The sequence below is a fragment of the Mus caroli genome, chromosome 10 (genome assembly GCF_900094665.2).
Source record: "Mus caroli chromosome 10, CAROLI_EIJ_v1.1, whole genome shotgun sequence".
Taxonomy (NCBI): Eukaryota; Metazoa; Chordata; class Mammalia; order Rodentia; family Muridae; genus Mus; species Mus caroli.
Window position 1 is genome coordinate 79,389,476 of NC_034579.1, and position 20,291 is coordinate 79,409,766.

General features: G+C 46.1%; 1 protein-coding gene across 1 annotated transcript in view; it reads left to right on the top strand.

Annotated features, from left to right (window-relative positions):
* The window catches only part of Btbd11 (BTB domain containing 11), a 273,159-nt gene that overhangs the window by 147,240 nt on the left and 105,628 nt on the right, over positions 1 to 20,291 (top strand). Inside the window, exon 2 of the mRNA XM_021174021.2 lies at positions 9,709 to 9,858. Coding sequence (XP_021029680.1) covers positions 9,709 to 9,858 — 150 coding nt within the window. The remainder of the gene's footprint in view (positions 1 to 9,708; positions 9,859 to 20,291) is intronic.

Below are 20,291 nucleotides of genomic sequence, written 5' to 3' on the forward strand. Positions count from 1 at the left end.
AGAGGTGGAGGTAGAGATGAGGTAGAGGTGGAGGTATAGATGAGGTACAGGTGAGGTAGGGAAGATAGGGTGGGTGTTGAACGCACAGAGAAACATGGCACAGGATTCTTATCTCATTGGCTGAGCCAGAGGAGCTCACAGGCAGCACTTGGGTCCTAGGCAGCCGAGGGACAGAGAACAGTGTGGATGTTGCATTGCTCTAAGCTGGCTGGCAGCCTGAGCTGGGACTTCTGCTGATTTCCTGTGGCTATTCTAACCAGAATGCTATTCAGGAAACTTGGCCTCATGTAGGTTGGAATGAGACACCAGAACTGGCTCTCAGGGAGGTCGCTTGACTCAATGATATAGACGCTCAATAGGCACTCTGACCCCTCCTTGGTCCAGCCCTACCCACTTCATTGAAATTCCCTTCTGTGTGTTGCCCCAGCAATGAGCATCTTCATGCAGTCACCATGACACCTCTGTCTTCTAGCCTTTATACCTTCCACTAGCCCATCCAGGTCACACAATGAACATGCATTCATTCTCTCTTTATCCATGAAGCCTTTCTTGGCCTGCCACCCAGGTGGAATCCCCAGTTCCTTATTATGCCATCCACATAGCATGCAGAATTCCTTTACAGCACCTGTAGCACTCATGGGCATGGACAGCCTCACCACCTCATTGAGTTCCTAAAGGGTAGCTTCAGTGTGTCTTACTTTTCATTGCAGCCCCAATCAGGCACAGGGTGTGGAGTCAATGGATAGAAGGACAGAAAGAAAGATAAGATGTGTGATGAAAGACTGAATGACAGAAGGATAGATGGACATTAAGCTGCATGAAGGCAGCTACTTTGTTATATTGCCTACTGGGTCTCTGTGGTTTAGCACATTGTAAATCCTCACACGTTTTATTTAACTAATTAAAAATGACCTGTTATATGGGCAGATGGATGTATGGATGATGGATGGGTGAATGGATGGATGGATAAGTGGGTGGGTGGATGGGATGGATGGATAGATGGGTGAATGGATGGATGGGCAGATGGATGAGTGAGTTAGAGGATGACTGGGTAGGTGGTTGGATGGATGAGTGGATATATACATTTGGATTATAAATATCTAAGAGGTAGATGCACAATCAACTTGATATAAAGCAAAACAGTCCCAGTTGTCCAAAATTCTGCCTGATCTATTGCCATGAAAATAATTGAAATGTCAAAGACTATTTCTAACTCGTAGAATTTTACTGTTAGCCACACCCCAAGGCTGATTTTTATCCAGTTCTGTGCCAGTTTTCCCCTCAGTGTCACCACTGTGTAAGCTTTGTAAAGAACCATCCAAAGACCACACACCTTCCTCCTGGGAGCTGACCACTGTTGATACTTCCACAGCTACGCCAGACCCCGTGGGAGATCCTCTATGACACTCTTCTGAGACTCTTCCTAGGAAGTGTTAGGGCTTAAAGCAAGTGTTCTCATGACCCACTAAGCCATAGGAAGTTCCTTCACTAAAGACATGGGGGAACTGGAAAATGTGGTTTTTCTTTCCTTTCAAGGTAGATAGCACTGAGGACCAAGCAGAGAGATTGCATGGATGATACAGTGGAGGCAGAACCCTAGGAGAGAAGAGGGTGGAGTGCGGAAGGGGGCCAACAGCCTGGCAGGCATGATTAGCAACAATCCCTACTGGCAGGACTGAAGAGGGCAAGAAATATCTCCCACCCCAGGGCTCACGTGAGAAGACTGCATCCGAGGAGCAGCAAGGAAGTGTGCTTAGCACGATCTTAAGCATACATGGCCTTTTCTCCAAACCCAGCCCCCTCAAGTAAAGACAGACCCACCCTGTGCCCCTTGCGATTAGACTCTTCTCTTTTTTTCTTACACCCAGCACCCACTTAGCATCTTTGTTGTCTGGCCCATTTTATGTATGCCCTCTAATTACTAGAATTACTCTGCCCTAGCTGCCCTAGAGTGGCCCTTCAAACCAGGTCCAATTCCACCCTTCTCCATTCAGGATCCTCCAGTGTGTCCCACCTTGCTCAAGGTCAGACCCAACGTCTTTGGGGGTCACCCATTTGGCCTCACCCAGTCCATCCTCAGTGCTCTATCAGCAGACAACATCTCTGGACTTGCTACTCCGTTCCTTTCTCTAACAGGCGCAGCACGCACCACGCACCACCTTCCGCTTTCCCTCCTACAGACAGACCCCTTTGTTGTCCCACTCTTTACCAGAAATACCTGATACTTCCTGTCACTTCCTTCAAGCCTCTACCTCAGGGCTTCTTCTTCATCATTTTCTGCCATTTCCTCTGTGGCCCTTACTGCCTGTTGCTGGCATATTTGAGTCATGTTGTTGGAGTGTTCGTTTGAAACACAAAAACTAGGCACAAATATCAAGGCTTTCCAGTGCTTTGCTACCAGATCCTAAGAACCTAGAGCATTGCCTGGCGCCTAGTAGGTGCTCAGCTAATGCTCACTGAATGAGAGAATGAGCTAAGCTTTTAACCCTTGACTTTCTTGCTTCAGCAGTTAATTCTCTCATTATGCCACCAGTGTTAGAGTCACATTAACCTTCCCATTGTCTCTGTCCCTGGCCTCTTATACCAAGTCTCTAGAGCAGCAGAGCTCCAACAGTGCACTAAGCCCAGAGGGAAGCTAGCCCTAGCTCATCCCTAGCTGGGCAGGAGGAAAAGCTGGCTGCCTGTGGCTCTCAGAGGGAAGGACAGCTTGTGAGATCACATTCAGCCACTTCATACTTGTGACTCCATTCTACCTGTCCTACCTCTCTGGGTCTTGTTTCTGGCAGTCTCCACTGACCTTCTCGCTGCCTCCCTGGCTGCCTGGACTGAAAGTTCCTCGAAAGCAGGGCCTGAAGCTTCTTCAAGTCCTTGGCATCCCAAGTCGGGCTCAGAAGGATAATTTTGAATTTGTTAGACCAGTGGAAGTGGGGATGGAGGTGGGAAGAGAGGATGGAGATGCAGTGTGAGATCACTGTTTCTAGAAAATGGGCTGTGAGTTGAGAGAGAAGCATAGCTCCTTGAAGGTGAAGGTGGAGATTCTGGCCGGTTAATAAAATCCTCTGTGATCTGCAGCTGCCTGTGTCCACTTACCACCTCTGCACCCTCGACTCTGGCACTTCCCCCACATGCTGAGCACCTGCCTCTGGGCCTTTGTTCCTCCCCTGACTGTCCTCCAACAACAATTATAATGATAATAGCAGCTGCCATTATTGAGCTATTTATAGAGAGCAAGCTGTATTTCACTCATTTAATCTTCCAGCGGCAAGGCAACTGACGGCTATGCTGGAAGTTCTCCATTATTCTATAGTATTCCCAAGGAAACCGGTGCTTCAGGGGAGGCTAACTACATGCATCAGTGCTGTGGGCCAAACCCAGCTTCCAGAACTCAGGCTCTTTGAACTGCTCCGTGGAATCCCATTCTCAAATCCCAGCTGGTACTGAGTCCCTAGGAAACATCCAAAACGGAGGCTGCCTTGGGCTTGCCTGGGGCGGCTTCCCGGGACCACACAGGACGATGCAGGGCATAGTCTGACCTCTGCTGTTTCTTCCACAATATTCCAGCTGGTGGAGGCCTGTGTTCACAGCTAAGCTGGAGGCCTTGGGCCTCAGGCATCGACCCAACCGGCTCGGGTATTTGCATTTTCTGAAGGTCAACAGGCCCTTCCTTAAACAGGTTTTAGACTCCCCAACTCAGTGGGCCCTGGCACCCATTTCTAGAAAGGATCTACACTGATGTTTCCTCCACTCTCATTCTGAGGTGCTCTGGGTCCAATATTTCTAAGATCTCTGAAAAGGTAACTCGTGCTTGGGCAAACCGTGAACCAGGAACTGTGCTCACACTAGCAGAAAAAGGGCTTGTTTCACACAGACAGAGGGCTCGCTAAACCAGCCCTAAATCTGCTTCCTGCTGCCAAATCTTTTTAAAATAAAAGGGGAGCTCCAAGCTGGTGGTATAGACATATTTTAAAAAAGAAAAAAGAAAAAAAAAAAAAGCTCTGACTTTCTATTTTGTTTCTTCATAAATCTAACAGTAAAAGAAAGCCTTCTAGCAGCGACTGGATTATTGACTTCCTAAATCTTTAGCTCCAAAAAACTTCATTTACTTACTTTATTAGCAAACATTTATCGACTCCATTCACTGTGCCAGCTTGTCCATATATATTATCCCATTCCTGCCTCTCCACCAGTCATGGCGAGAGCAATATCCAACACTGCGAAGGGTGGAATAGGGCCAGGACAACCAAGTCAGAGCGGGACAACCCCCACAGAAGGTGGCGAAGTGGGCATTAGCAGTGAGCTGTGTCTCTTCCAAAGCTCCGTTCCTCCCATTTGCTGGGAAAGCCGAGATGCTGGCAGGATCTTCGCTTTCAGCTTCTCACTCCATGGAAGACGGAGCCCAGGTTGGCAGCCAGCGCCAGCACAGTCTACTCTCCTCTTGCAGCCAGAGACAGAAGAGGCAGAGCCCAACCCTGTGCCAAGAGAACCAGACCCACGTTGTCACCCCACCCTCAGCATGGCATATGCATCTCCTGATCCTGGCTCCTTCCGTTGCTGCATCACAACTCTAGGTTACTCACAGGAAACACCAAAGATAGGCAACCTGTAGGCCAAGAGTGTCAAGCCACCATACGTACTGTAGTTATGGTTCAAAGGAAGACTATTCAAATCCAGAGACTGTCCTAAACTATTATCTTTTGGTGCCTCCAAATCATCACATCATCATAATTAATAATAATAATAACAGGTTCTTCTACTTTAGTGTTGTTGTGTTTGTGAAAAGATAAAGAGAGAAGGGGTATGTTCTATGGAGGTGTGATATGAGGTATGGGGGAGGGGGTATCTCACTGGGCCCATGCCAAGGCATCCCTTCCCCCTGACAGATCAGCCACACAATGGTATAGTGTAGAATAGAATAGAGTTTATTAAGGGCATGAGAAGGCCATTAAGGGGGTAGTAGAGGCAAAGAAAGGCAGAGAGAGAGAGAGAGAGAGAAGTAGAGGAATAGAGGCCTGCTATGATCACATGGGAGGGGTGAGAGAAGAGCAAGAAAGAACAAGAGAACAAGAGAGGAACAAGAGAGCAAGGAGGGGCCAAGCAGCCCCTTTTATAGTGGGTTAGGCCTACCTGGCTGTTGCCAGATAACTGTGGGGAGGAGCTTAGACTGAATGCTAACAAGTCTGACTGTGAGAATTCAAATACATTTTAATGTAAATATAAAAAGTACTTGGTACAGTGCCAACTGACTTGGTACTCAATAAAGCTTAGCTGGCCTCCTCCTCCATCATCACCAGCATCATCCCTGAGGGTGGGTGGGGCTAGTATGGGTTTCTCCTCATGGGCAAGTACATCCCTGACCCAGGTCCAGTGATAAAAAACAGAGGACGGTGGGGCACTCTGTTTGCCACAGGGCCATGCTGTGCTCCTCAGAAGGGAAGCAGGTTGGAAGAGCAGCTTATCTGATAGCCTCCATGACAGAGGAGCTGCTAGACACAGTGTGTCCGAGATCCCGTGCAGAGTAGTAGAGCCCTTAGGTCTTATGCACTGGGTGACTTGACGAAAAGATTCTCTTTCTCCAGTCACACGAGACCTTGGAAGGAAGATCCTCACTGAATCCAGATACTAGATAGATGAGACTTCAGGTTTGGTAGGGCGGTGCCTGTGAAGCTCTCACGCCAGAGGCCGGAGGGTCTCACTGCATTGCTGTGTTTAATCATCACAATAAACTCACAGTGCCCACCGTTTAGCTGCTCTCAACAGGTAGAGAAACTGCCTGGAGCCTGGAGAAGTCTTATCCAGTTTGCAAAGTAACTTGGCTCCGTGGGCCATGCCCTGCTGGCCTTTCTGCACCTCAGCACCAGCCATGATCAGGAACCTTGATGGGCGTGGCTGTGGTGGCTCACAGCCGTGGACTGATTGTAGGTCTTGGAGGTAACAACCCCTTTTTGAGGATTTGAATGCACTCCTTCTTCAGCCAAATGAAAAATACACAGAATCTCACGAAAACAGATTTCTCGGGGACAGTGTGTGTGTGTGTGTACGTGTACATTGGTGAGTATACATGCGTGTATAGTCAACATCAGCACTCTTCCTCTATCAATCTCAACATGATGATGATGATGATGATGATGCAAGGTCTCAAACTAGAGCTCACTGATTTGGGCTCACTGGGCTTCCTGGCTAGCAAGCTCCTGTCTACACACAGACACACACACACACACACACACACATACACACCAGGACTAGGGTTGCAGGTTCATGCTGCCATATTTGTCTCTTTTTAAAAAAGATTTGTTTTTTTATGTATATGAGTACACTGTAGCTGTACAGATGGTTGTGAGCCTTCATGTGGTTGTTGGGAATTGAATTTAGGACTTCTGCTCGCTCTGGTCAACCTCCCTCACTCTGGTCAGACCCGCTTGCTTCGGCCCAAAGATTTATTTATTATTATAAATAAGTACACTGTAGCTGTACTCCAAAATACCAGAAGAGGGCGCCATATCTCACTACAGGTGGTTGTGAGCCACCATGTGGTTGCTGGGATTTGAACTCAGGACCTTCAGAAGAACAGTCAGTGCTCTTACCTGCTGAGCCATCTCACCAGCCCCATATTTGGCTTTTACATGCTTTTTTCAGGTCTTCATGCTTACAGCAAATACTTGACCTGCTGAACCATCTCTCCCACCCCTCTGAACTTCAGTCTTAATTGAATTCAATTGTGACCTTGGATCTTGATCAGCAAGTCATTCTGGCCTCAACTCCAATGATAGACTTGCATCAGACACTAAACTTTGGTGTTCAGGCCTTCTTATTCACCTAGATAGTTTTTACATTAGAAAAAAATAAGTATTTCAGTTTATGTGTTAAGCCCTATGAGGCAATTTGAATGAAATTGGGCTCCATGTGCCCATAGAGAGTGGCATTGTTAGGAGGTGTGTCCTTGGTATGGCCTTGTTGGAGGAATTGTGTCACTGTAGGTGGGCTTTGAAGTTTCAGAAACTCAAGTCAGGCTCAGCAGTCACTCTCTGATGCCTGCCAATCCAGGTGTAGAACTTCGGGCTGCTTCCCAGCACTATGTCTGCCTGTGTCTCCATGCTTCTTGCCATGACAATAATGGACTAAACCTCTGAACTGTAAACCAGTCCCAGTGAAATGTTTTCTTTCATAAGAGTTGCCGTGGTCATGGTGTCTCGTCACAGTCAGAGAGTCCTAAGACAATATATATATGGAGTTAAGAAAATAAAGCCGTAATACATAATCTTTGCATAATAGATCAATTACAGATTTTGCAAATCTCCGCCGTCCAGTTCTTAAGGCTTCTTTGAATAATGGCACTTCCTCATTTGAATTTCATACCTCTCCGAAAGGACAAGCAATTCCAAGGGGGATTGTTCGTCTGCACGATGAAGCGTGAAGAAATCCAGAGCTGGCGTTTGTATGCCGACTTTCATCTCAGGTCGATATGTGGTGAACCCTTCTGCTTAGCACTTGAAAGACAGCCCATCGGATCTCATTTCCCATCCCTGTCCCCAGCAGCCCCAGAAGAAAGACAAATCCAGTGCTTTATCCCCCGCCCCCACTTCACACTGAGGTTCTCGGACCTGTCTGAGGTCAAGCTAGGGTGAAGCTCAGAGACCCAGACTCAAGTTTCTTTCTCCTGTGCCCATTGATCCCTATGGAAAGAGCAGCAAACGGCCGGCAATCTGGGTTATCCCACAGCCAGTGATGAAAGCCACAGGCACATGAAAACCCTAGGGACACCTGAGGACCTGTGCTGACACTGGTCCTCCTCTTCCCCCTCCGTGTTCAGGACTTCACTCTTGGCTCTTTAAGCCCCTTGATTCTGCTTCCCTCTACCCACAAGTGAGGGGTCCATGAAATTTAACCTCACTTTCTAGTCCTGATCATGATTTTCTGGCATCATATGTATTGACCCCTTCAAGGTGATAGGAGGTCTGTGTGTTAGAGCCACAGACATCAGAGACCTCAGATGAGGGATAAGCCCAAGATCTGTTGCTGTGGCAGCAGCCTCTTGGTCCAGCCTCTGACCTTCAGGTTGGTGTGAGGAAGGAAGAAGAGGACAAGGCCTCCCTGCCAGGTTCCAGTGGGAGGATGTTAGAGAGGCAGAAGGATCTCTTGCAAGTGGGCACCTTCTGTAGGTCTGGCCTTCCCTGTCTAAAAACTGAAAGGTCCTCAGGTGTCCTGTGACTAGTGAGGCTGAATTGGCCTGTCTGCCAGGCTGTGATGTTTCCCAAGCTCATTGCCTGTTCCAGCACATTAGTGGGCCCTCTGTGTGTGCTGGGCTGTGATATGAAGTACGTTCTTTGGAGCTACAAAGTGTCTGACACATAAGCAGTTCGAGAAGGGTCTTCAATGAAAATTTGTGTGAAAAATTTCAGGGCTATAGACTTTGAATGGGTCTTCATATCCTTTAGCCACTGTTACCACACATTGGAAACAATGGTTACTCTAGCTGCCTCCCCCTTCCCCCACAGTCTCAGCCAGGGCTTTGATTGGCAGGATTTGGGTGGGGCTACTGAGATCTGAGATCTGAGCCGGCCGGCTGGGTGGTGAGTGAAGCTGAGCTCACCGGCTTTACCTTCTGCTTCCTCTAATTCAGCACCTGTATGTGGATCATGGGTTATCTCTCCCAAGTTACTCTGTGAGCATCGAGGGTGTGTGTGTGTGTGTTTGTGTGTGTGTGTGTGTGTGTGTTTCTCCCCTTCCTTAAATGAGCAAGACTACCCAGGGTATGTTCTGCTCATCATAAAGGCAGAGCTCAGGAAAGCAAGTTCAATGTCATAGGCACTTTTCAGGCTCTGAATCTGTCCTCTCTGTTAACGCACCCTTGACCAAAGTAAGTCAATTCATCAGATTTGAAATTCAAGAAGCAGGGACACACTCCTTCCTCCCTGGGGTGGTTAGCAAATTTAGTGACGGGTAAATGACTCTGGGTAAGCCACATAGTTACAATTCAGGTCCTCACTAAATGTTTCCAGAGCAAAAAGGGAGGGAAGAGTAGTGTACAAGGTATAGAAATCCTAGCCCCAACCCCATATACATCATTACAGAGAAATTCTGAAGCCTTGCCTCCCAGATCACAGGCCGTCCACACCAGTTACATGTATTCAACCAATGAAGAAAGCCCTCAAAGGCTACCACCTGCAGGGACTGCCCTTCTCCAGTCCCTAGTGCTTGAGCTGTCTCTGGAAGAAAGAATGAGGCAGTCATCTCTGGGTTCAGGAGAAGCACCTCTCAGCAGACAGATTCTCTGCCAGGCCAGAGAACGAGTCTGTTCATGATCTTTGGAAATATAGTGTCCAGATAGTGGCTCACATGGCTGGTAAATTAGCATCTATATCTAAAAGGGGTCCAAGGTCTGGAATGTAGCTCAGTTGGTTTCTGCTTGTCTATCAGGGATGAAGGCTAGGTTTGATTTCCAGCGCCGAATAAACTGGACATGGTTGTGCACACCTGCAATCCTAGCACTCAGGAGATAGAGGAGGGAGAATCACAAGTTCAAGGTCACCCTTGGCTACATAATGTTTGGGGCCAGCGCCAATGGGAGCTCTATATGCTACCCTGTTTCAAAAGGGGTTGGAGATCCAGAGTGTGGGTTCCTGTCTCAGCTTCTGACAGAAGTTTGGCACCTCTCGCTTGATAAATGGAAAAGTAACCAGTTGTCGTCTTCTCTGTCCCTCCCTACTGCAGGTGTGCTGAGCCTGCCAGAGAGCCTGAACCTGCATCGAGACCCACAGCGGCCCAGCAAGCCGGGAGAGCTCCCCATGTTCAGCCAGTCAGAGCTGAGGACCATCGAGCAGTCCCTGCTGGCCACACGGGTGGGCAGCATCGCCGAGCTCAGTAAGTGGACAGTCTCTCCAAACCTGGTGTCTGTCCCACATAGCCTCTCTATGTCAGAAGTGGCATGCCAGTCTCTCATGCCAAAGGTACTCATGCTGACCTGTCCAGGGTGCCTTTATTGAGTTTTTGCTGTGTACACAAAGCAGTGCCAGTGAAATTAGGGAAGATAAGGGCTCTAGAGGAAGGAAGGCCTGCTAAGTCTCCCAGCTCTGTCATTGCCTTAGGGAAATCTAGTCTGCATCTGCCCTGAGCCTGTATCCTTTCCAATTACACTGAAGAAACCATCTCAGCCAGTGCTGGCTGATGTTCTGATACGGAATACTTAGACGCCTATCTCAGGGTGTGGTATCTTGCCTGCTGCAGGCAATATATGTGATCTCTAAATAGTGCCCATTAACTATTGATGGCTATAGCAGCATCTGTTGAATGCACATCAGATCTCCTCTGTCTTCTGTTCAGAATTCATCCCTGGTTCCTTTCTGATCCACAGGACAAGCCGAAGTCCTCAGAACTGCTCTCAGGCTCCCCATCCACTACACTCTGTCCTCCCTTTGGTCCTTTCTGCTCCTTGACCACAAGAGGAAACCCCAGGACCTTTGCACTGACTGCTCCCCCAAGCCAAAACAACCCTCTATGTCTTGCTTTCTCACCCTTGTGAAACAGTGATTCTCTAAAGACTCTTTTCTTACCTCAGCTAGTAAAGCAATCCATGAGAATAGACAAGACAAGCATCTGGGGTCTGGAGAGATGAATAAACAGTCAAGAGCCCTTGCTGTTCTTGCAGAGGATTCTAATTCATTTCCTAGCACCCATGTCAGGAGAGTCGCATCCACCCGTAACTCCAGCTTCAAGAGTTCAATCCCCTCTTCTGGCCTCCAAGGGTACCCTCACACTGTGCAGTTCTCATACAAGGGTACCCTCATACTGTGCACATACACAGAGGCGGGGTTGGGAAAGACTTTTCTTTCTCACAGCTCTAGAGCATGGGAAGTTCAAGGTCAGAAATTCATCTCTTGGTGATGGCTCTCTGTCCAACTTACAGACGTTACCTTCTCAATGGACCTCTTCCTAGAAGGCCTATCATGAGGGCCCCACCCTCTTGGACTCGACCAATCCTAAACCTCTGCTAATTGCCCCGCTTTCTAACACTGTCACACTGCAGGCTGAGGCTTCCACACATGAACCTCGAAGGACGTACACATTCAGTTCACTGGTCCACAGCAGCCTTCATCCCTTATCCATCGCTCTTACGTGTTATGCCCAGCACCTACCATCCTCCAGCGTTACTCGGTGCATTTGTGTTTCCATGGTCTCCTTATTGAGGCACAAGTCACACCCAGCTTATCTACACATCCACTTCTGGCATTTTTAGTATATTTATCAAGTTGCACAGCATAACCACAGTCTGTTTTTTTTACTCCAATTAAAAGCCCAAAACCCATAACAGTCCCCTCCCTCCCATCTCCTAGTCACGCTCCACATTTAACTGCTTTACTTTTTGCATTGCCTCTCTCCCTGCTGGAGTCTGTCCTCCCTTCCTGATGGGACAAACGTTTGATGTGTTCACTGATAGAACAGTATCAGATAGATAATGATAGATAGATAGATAGATAGATAGATAGATAGATAGATAGATAGATAGTTACATAGATACATATATAGATAGGTACATAGATAGATACATAAATAGATACATAGATGGTAGATATATATTAGATAGACAAATAGAGGATAGATAGATAGACAGATGCATAGATACATGATAGATAGATAATAGATAGATAGATAGAAGATGGATAGATAGATAGATAGATAGATAGATAGATAGATAGATAGATAAATAGATGATAGATAGACAGAAGATAGATAGATGGATACATAGATACATGATAGATAGATAGATAGATAGATAGATAGATAGATAGATAGATAGATAGATACACAGATTGATACATACATACATACATACATATAACAGTATCTGGAACTTGGAAAGTATGAAACACAGAAGAAAGGGGTAAAGAAAGAAGGAAAGGAGGAGGGTCACAAAAAAGTATAAAAGAAATAAGAGAAGATGTAGTGGTCAATTGTGCTACCATGATTGGATGAAAAAATGCCCAGGGAGGACCACTGAGGTGGCTCAGTGGGTGAAGGTGCTGCTGCCAAGGTTGATGACCCAAATTCTATCCCCAAGCCCCGCATGGTGAAAGCAGAGAACCACCTCCTCAAGTTGTCCTCTGACACCCCCCGTAGATGCCTTGGCACATACACATTCACACACGTAGCACACAATAAATAAGTGAAAAAAGGAAGAAATGTCTAGGGGATTAGGAAGCATTCTTCTAGGTGTGACTGTCATGGTGTCTCGTTTCTGCCATCCTGATTTTCTGCACACACACATGAAGCCAAGCGGGGACACAGGGTTTCGGAGTACTGAACCCTGTGAGCCAAAAATCTTTCCTCTCGTATTTCTGTTAGGCATTTTGTTGCAGCAATGAAAAAAAAAATGGCTCACACAGAGAAAACAGTCAAGTTTGGAGTATCCCGGGTTTGAAGAATATTTGGTTATATACGCCCTGATTTGGGCCTGTGCCAGCCAGCCAGACCCACTGTATTCCTTTCTCCTCTGTTGCTGAGATAAAGTGCACAAGACCAAAAGCAGCCTGAATCAGGAAAGGATTTATTTCAGCATCCACCTCCAGGTCACAGTCCATCACTGAGGGAAGTCCAGGATAAACTCAGGCAGGAGCCTGGAGACAAGAGCTGAAGCTGTGGTAGTGGAGGGGTGCTGTTTACTGACTTGAACCCTCAGCTCATGTTCAGCCTGCTTTCTTATACAACTCAAGACTACCTGCCTGAGGATGGCACTGCCCACAGTGGGCTAGGCCTTACCACATCAATCAATCAACAGTCAAGACAGGTTGCCCACTGGACGATCTAGTCTGAGAATTACCTGAAAAATCCCTCAGTTGAGACTCCCTTGAGTTGACAATAAAAACTATCCAGGACAGCAAGCAAAGGAAATTACCACTATATTTGCTCAAGACTCTCAGTTGACTGTTAAACAGCTTAGCTGTCTCTCAGTTCCTGGTGGGATTGGAGCGTTGATTTCTAGACAACTAAACTGGACAGAAGTTGATACAGCAATCACAGCAGATCCTGAGCAGTACAAAGCTTTACACCCAGAACCCAGCCTGTCCCTCCTCCAGAGGAGTCCCTGACCCACCCAGAACGTGACCTCCCATGGGGACAAGCTGCATCTCTGTGATAGCAAGCTTTGAACGAGCAGGAGCCAATCTCTGGCATTGTATTCATGACTTTTCTTTCACTGTAACAAAATACCCAACAGAATAACACAAGAGAAAAGGGTCTATTGGGGCCCACGGCTTCAGAGGGGTCCATCCCTGGCAACTTGGTTCTGTATTTTTTGATTCATTGTGAGGCAGAACATCATGATGATAGGATTATGTGTCCAAGGGGGATTTTTTTTTATCTCCTTGCAAACAGGAAGCCAAGAACAAGACAGGAAGAGAGCAGGGGGAACATGATCACTTCAAGGACCCATCACCAGAAACTACTTCTTCCACCTAGGTTTTACCTCCTGAAGTTTCTAGCACCTTCTAAGGTAGCACCACAGGCCAGAAGCCAAACCTCCAACAGATGAGCCTTTTAAGTGAGACATGCCTCATATACAAACCATAACAGTCACAAGATAGCTGCTTTCCTGGCCTCTGTGTTGAGAGGTGGGATTCCCATCCTTTTCAGACCTCCAAAGCCATGAGATATTGTTCCTAGTAACAGTATCTTCTGACTCCTTGCTGTGTGGTTGATCTAAAGCTTATGAGTGACATTCCCCTGTTGGGAGTCTGGTGATGTCTAGAGACCCTGTCTTAGAACATTTTTTAGTGCATAAGATATAAAACTACAAAGAAAGAAAACCAATTTTTTTGCATTTAAATCATGGCATAGGCTGTGTGTGTGTGTGTGTGTGTGTGTGTGTGTGTGTGTGTTTTATGTGTATGAGTGTTTTACCTACATGTCCACATGTGTCAAATCCCCTGGGACTGGAGTTACAGATGGTTGTAAGCTACCGTGTGGGTGCTGGGAACTGAACTCAGGTCTTCGGGAAGAGCAGCAAGTGCTCTTAACCACTGATCCATCATCTCTCCAGCCCCCACATTCTGTGATTTTTATTAGCACATGTTATGATGGGATCCAGCAGTAAGTCTGATGGCCACAAATTCTGAGGTTGTGATATTTATGAATACGATTCTGAGGTATCCACAAGGAAGTAATGGATGTTTGCATTTTAACACACTGCCAGGGTGTCCTCAGAATGTACAAAGGCTCCAAGCAACACCCTTGGAAAGCATTGCCAGAAAACAGAATACAAAAGACATTTGGACCTTCTCCTTATGGGAAATGCTCTTGTCCCTCAAGCTGTGGAATCTGACTACAGGGTCGGAACATGTCTGTATATACATTACTTGGGAAGAGGCCTCCACACCATGTAGCCCACGCACTGTCTTGTCGGGTCTCAGAGATTAGTCTTGGGCCAAGGAAGATGACTTAGTCAGTACAGTGCTTCTCAAGGAAGTGTGAGTCCCTGAGTGTGGATCCTCCACACACATATGTGCACACACACACACACACACACACACACATACACCCTTATACCCTTACACACATTTAACACGTACAAATGTTAGTCCTGAAGTGCCTCCAAGGTGCCCACCAGCCTCTGTTCAAAGAATTTGCTAAGCAACTCCATGGTTCACCTAAGCAGGCAGCCCATGGGAGCAGCGTGCTGCAGAAATTGTTTTTAAGGATAATTTGCTGTGTAAATTAAACACCGTCGTCATTGGATGTTGACTTTCATGTGTGAATTGTTGGCACACAAATGAGTGTTGCTAATTGCGAGTGTGTTTTGTGTGTTCATTAAGTTGGGCCTGAAGTCGGTGTGCAGACGTGCTCTGTTAAAATCCAGCATAGACAGAAGGTAATAAGATTCCTCTCTTCAGATCTGACAGTAATTTAGACTGCTCTGCAGTCTGAATCAACACAGACCAGCTCTCTCTGTGGACACAGAGAACTCTTCTTCATATTCAAAGGTTGTTCTGTCCAGGCCGGTAATAGAAAACCACTGTTTTTGCAGCAGAAGTGAGAATCTCAGCTCTTGAAGCAGTCTCAAGGGTGAAAGATTCAAGAGCAGAGCTCCTTCTTAATAGCTAATAATGATAATAGCACCAACTGATGTCTATGGAAGTAGGGTGCCATGCTGGCTAATCTAGATAGTTAACTTGAGGAAATTAGAATCACCATGGTAACACACCTCTGGGTGTGTCTATGAGGATGTTCCCAGAAAGGTTTAACTGAAGAAGGAAGACCTACACTGAATATAAATGGCACCATCCCATGAGCTGAGGCCCTGGGCCAAATAAGGGCCAAAGAGATGGCTCAGTGGTTACGAGCATTGACTGCTCTTCTGAAGGTGAGTTCAAATCCCAGCAATCACATGGTGGCTTGCAACCATCCGTAATGAGATCTGACGCCCTCTTCTGGTGTGTCTGAAGACAGTTACAGTGTACTTAGATATAATAATAAATAAATCTTTAGAAGAAGGAGGAGGAGGAAGAGGAGAAGGAGGAAGAAGAGGAGGAGGAAGAAGAAGAGGAGGAAGAAGAGGAGGAGGAGGAGGGAGAAGAAGAGGAAGAGGAGGGAGAAGAAGAGGAGGAGGAGGGAGAAGAAGAGGAGGAGAAGATGAAGGAGAAGGAGGAGGAGGAGGAGGAGAAAAAGAAACACTTTCTTTTTCTTTGTTGGATGTTTTGTCACAACATCAAGTAATAATTAATAAGGGTGCTGTGATAAATCTACAGGTCCACTTTTGATATATTGTCCCTACTTTGTGATCTGGTGGTGGAAGCAAGAGGAGGTTGAACAGTAATTCCTTCATCAGCCTCACCTGTGATCGGAAGGGCTGGAAATTGCACCCAGGCTTCGGCAGGTAACCCTGCCACACATCAAAATAGAACTGCTCTCCTACCAGGGTCATGTGAATAGGTAGCTCTCAGATCCCAGAGGCACCTCCATGAGGATGGGGTACCAAGTTGGGGCTATGCTCCTCCAACTCTGAGGACGTGCAGTTTGCTCTGAGGGTATACAGGCTCTGGACTTAACTGTAGATACCCAACATTCAGAAAGGTTGCCAAGTCCCTGAGGAGGGGACCAGCCCTAAAAGCTGAGGTGTCTCTCCAAGTCACCTTGCCATTTCTTCAGTAAATCATATTCAGATTCAGGTCTGTATTAAGCCACTGGGAATGCCTGGAGCACTCACCTTTATCCCTCCATTTACCTTGCTTCACTTTTTATCCTGAAAGTTTCCCAGAGGCATATATTGAAAGCTTATCTTCCAGCCCTTGGTCAGTGTGGGGGGCAGGGGTGTCCTTGAAGGGAATACTGGAATACCAACCCTTCCTGTTTCTCTTGCTTTTTCTTGGCTGCAGCAAGATGACGATGCCTCTTCTACCTCCTACTCCATCCATGAGATAGCAAGTTTCCACAGGCCCAAAGTGGTAAATCCAGGAGACCATAGACAATATTCATTCTCCTTTTAAGTCGATGACTTGAAGTGTTTTGTTACTGTGGTAGAATGCTGACTGACATATCATCTTGGGGTAAAAACACTCACCATTTCTGGATCATCACTGTGTAAAGTGCACAGCACACACTCCTGGCGTTGTTAGTGGTTCCCACTTCACAGATAACAAAAACCGGGTGTGAGGAAGGATCATTGTCTTGCCCAGGGGTGAACAATCAGAAATTAGACAACAAGTCTTAGTTCAAACAGTTTTCTTTGTCCTCTCTGCTGTGTCTGAGTAAGCTTTGTATTCTGAGCACCTCGTATACCACCCACAGCTCAGCAAATGTCCCTTGAATGAGAAATTAATAGCCTGAAGTGAACTACACACGAAGAGTGAAGAATGAGCAGTAGGTTGGGGGCTCAAAGAAAAATCCAGACTAATATCAAGTTTTTTAATTGAACTTTAGAATTTGAAGATCCTGGGTTGAACATATACGTGTGCTCAAAAACATACTAGAGAGGTGACATCCTAGGAGAGCATGTGGTCCCCACATTGACTTGGAGTCTGTGAGCAGTTGTGGGCACCCTTGAATGTGGTTCTCTCTTTTCCTCTCCTCTCCTCTATTTGCCTCTCACACCCTCCCCTCTCCTTTTTCCTTCTTCTTACCTTTCCTTCTTTTCAAAAAGAAAGGTCTGTCTACATGTAGATTTGGGCAGAAGCAGCCCTCATTGGACTATGTGATCTTTTTCCAGGGAAGTCACCCCTGGCTCACAGCAGTCTTAGTTTCAAGGGGGCTGTACATTCGAGCAGGAGCTGGGCATGTTGGAGAAGCATCCCCTGGGCTGGCAAGGAAGATGATTGTAGGTGATGTATAGAGCCGTTTTAATTTTAATTGCTATGTATATTTCATGAGTATGAGGAAATGTTGGTTTTCCATTTATGGCACTGATATGAAGTTTCCTTTTTAAATAAATTTATTTGTATGAACAAGTGAGGCAATTTAAAGAGAAAATATTAAGTAAATAAATTGTACAAGCTGTGCACAGATATGAAGACATCATGATGGTAATTCCCAGGTGGCTGACATTTGAGAAACACAATTACCAGTGGATGGATTCTCAAATAAGTTCCTTGAACTGAACTCCAGCTGCCCAAGCTCCGAGCAGCTGGAGAGAGACAAGATGATTTTTCTGTTTGGGGCTCATGTCACAGACAGGGGACACAGCAGGTAGAAGCACTTATAGAGCGAAGAGTTTCAAGCAGAGGTAGTGATGGTCTCACATAGACGGCCCTCCTTAGAGATATGTTGAAGGCCTCTCTGGTCCAGGGATGAAGATGACAATGATGATGGAAATCATGTGATGACTGACATGATGCAACAATGTTGGTGATGATGGCGACGGTAGTAATGGTAATGAACATGGTGATGACTGAAATGATGTAATGCTGATGATGATGGTGATGAACATGATGATGAAATGATGTAATAATGTTGATGGTAGTGGAGATGATGGTGATGAATATTTTGATGGTTGAAATTCTGTGACAATATTGGTGAGAATGGAGATGATGGTGACGATGAACACAGTGGTGACCAATTTTATATGACACTGATGATGACTAGAGATGATTGTGATGATAATGAAAAGGCTGCCATGATGATGGTGGTAGTGAGCGCTGATAATGCTGGTGATGATGAGTTTGGTGATGGCAGAAATGATACGATAATGATGTTGCTGATGTTGGTGAGGTTGGAAATGATAAGGTGAGGATGGTGATGATGGATATGATGTGGCGATGGTGGTGGTGATAACGATGGCAATGGTAGTGATGCTAAAATAAAATAGTGCTAGCCGGGCGTGGTGGCGCACGCCTTTAATCCCAGCACTCGGGAGGCAGAGGCAGGCGGATTTCTGAGTTAGAGGCCAGCCTGGTCTACAAAGTGAGCTCCAGGACAGCCAGGGCTACACAGAGAAACCCTGTCTCGAAAAGCAAATAAAATAAAATAAAATAAAATAGTGCTAAATGCTAATTAAGCACAAACAAGGCTCCAGACCCCTCCCCCTTTGAGCACTTTTAAGCATGTATATGCATTTCCTCATTTAATTCTCTGAGGTTAAATATTGTCATTATCTCCATTTTACAGAGAAGGGGGATGCCCAGGTTAGTTATTTTATGTGTTTTCCCCTTAAAGTACACAACAAATCTATTCTACCATTCTTTTCCATTCTCACAGAGAATTAAATTAGCTTGTTCAGAGTCACTACTAGATAATGGCAGATTGGTTACTAATGTGCATCACAAAGAGCATGCTATCTGTTCCCCAGAAGAGAACAAGAACCAGGGTGTAGTCTCTGTGCGGAAGGATCCGTGAAGGAAGCATAAATGGTGATAGTTAACTGGGAAGCACTATAAAATTAAGCAGGTTCCTCTTTATTAGGATGTGTTGTTGCAAGTATGCAAGGGAATGAGGTTCTGACCAGAGCATTTTAGAGGGCTCCCTGGAGACAAGCCATTTGATCAGCCATCAGGAGTTGTGAGGATGTGGGAAGTAACCATCCAAGTTGAGAAATCAACAAAGCAGGGACCTGAGATTGCCAGGTGAGCTGAATGGTCCCCAAGAAAACAGGGAGATAGTGAGAATATGAAGTAAAGGGCACCCACACAGCAGCTTTTCTGGTGCCCCGGGAGGTGATAAAATGGTGGGCAGGAGGAAACCATTGCTTCTGTCTCTGTCATTACTGCCACCACTCCCATTTTCTGGGCATTCTTGTGTTTTCTCACTCAAAGGAATGTTTTTCTTTTTTTTTAAGATTTATTTATTTATTATATGTAAGTACACTGTAGCTGTCTTCAGACACTCCAGAAGAGGGCGCCAGATCTCGTTACGGATGGTTGTGAGCCACCATGTGGTTGCTGGGATTTGAACTCTGGACCTTCAGAAGAGCAGTCGGGTGCTCTTACCCACTGAGCCATCTCACCAGCCCGGAATGTTTTTCATTCTGCTAATATGTATTAATCATACACAATAGGTTTCATTACGACATTTTCATACATGTAAATAATATGATTTGATAGTATTCATCCTCCCATTACCCTATCATCTTCCTCTCTCATGGTTTCCGTGTTAGTTTCTTTTCCGTTGCTATGATTTAAGAAAAAAAAAACTGTAAAAGGAACTTAAGAGATAAAGGGTTTAGTTGGCTCACAATTCCAGGTTTCGGTCTATCACTGTGGGGAAATCAAGGCAGCAGGAAGTTGTACAGCTAGTCATATTACGTTCACTGGCAACATTACGTCCACTGCCAAGAGCAAAGCGCAGTGACTTAGTTCACGCGTGCTAGCTCCACTCTTCACTCTTATGCAGTTCAGAGTCCTCTGCCAAGAGGATCATGCCACCCGCCTGCAGTGGGCAGATCATCCCATCAACTAAAGAACCAAAACAACCCTGGAAGTCATGCCCGAAGGGCCCTTCTCCCAGTTGACTTCAGGTTTTGTCAAGTTGACAATTAGCACTAACAATCTCTCTCGCTCCCCTAGCGGCCACCAACTGTATGTGAATCTTCAGGGCCTCGTGAGCTCCTCCCTCATGAGAGCATTTGAGAGGAAGAATATTCTAGTCTGACCCTGGACAAAAGGGTAGGGGAAGAAATACCTCTCCCCCAGGTGCCAGAATTCACGTTCAGAAACTGCAGAAAAGTTGGATCCTACCCATAATCCCTGTGGGCAGAAAAAGCCTTGGTCAACACTTGCGTTCCCCTTGCCTCAATATTTACTCTGCGCATACTTTTTAATAACATAAGCCTGATCACACTGTAAGTAATTTTGAGTTCGCACTTCCCTACTTACCAT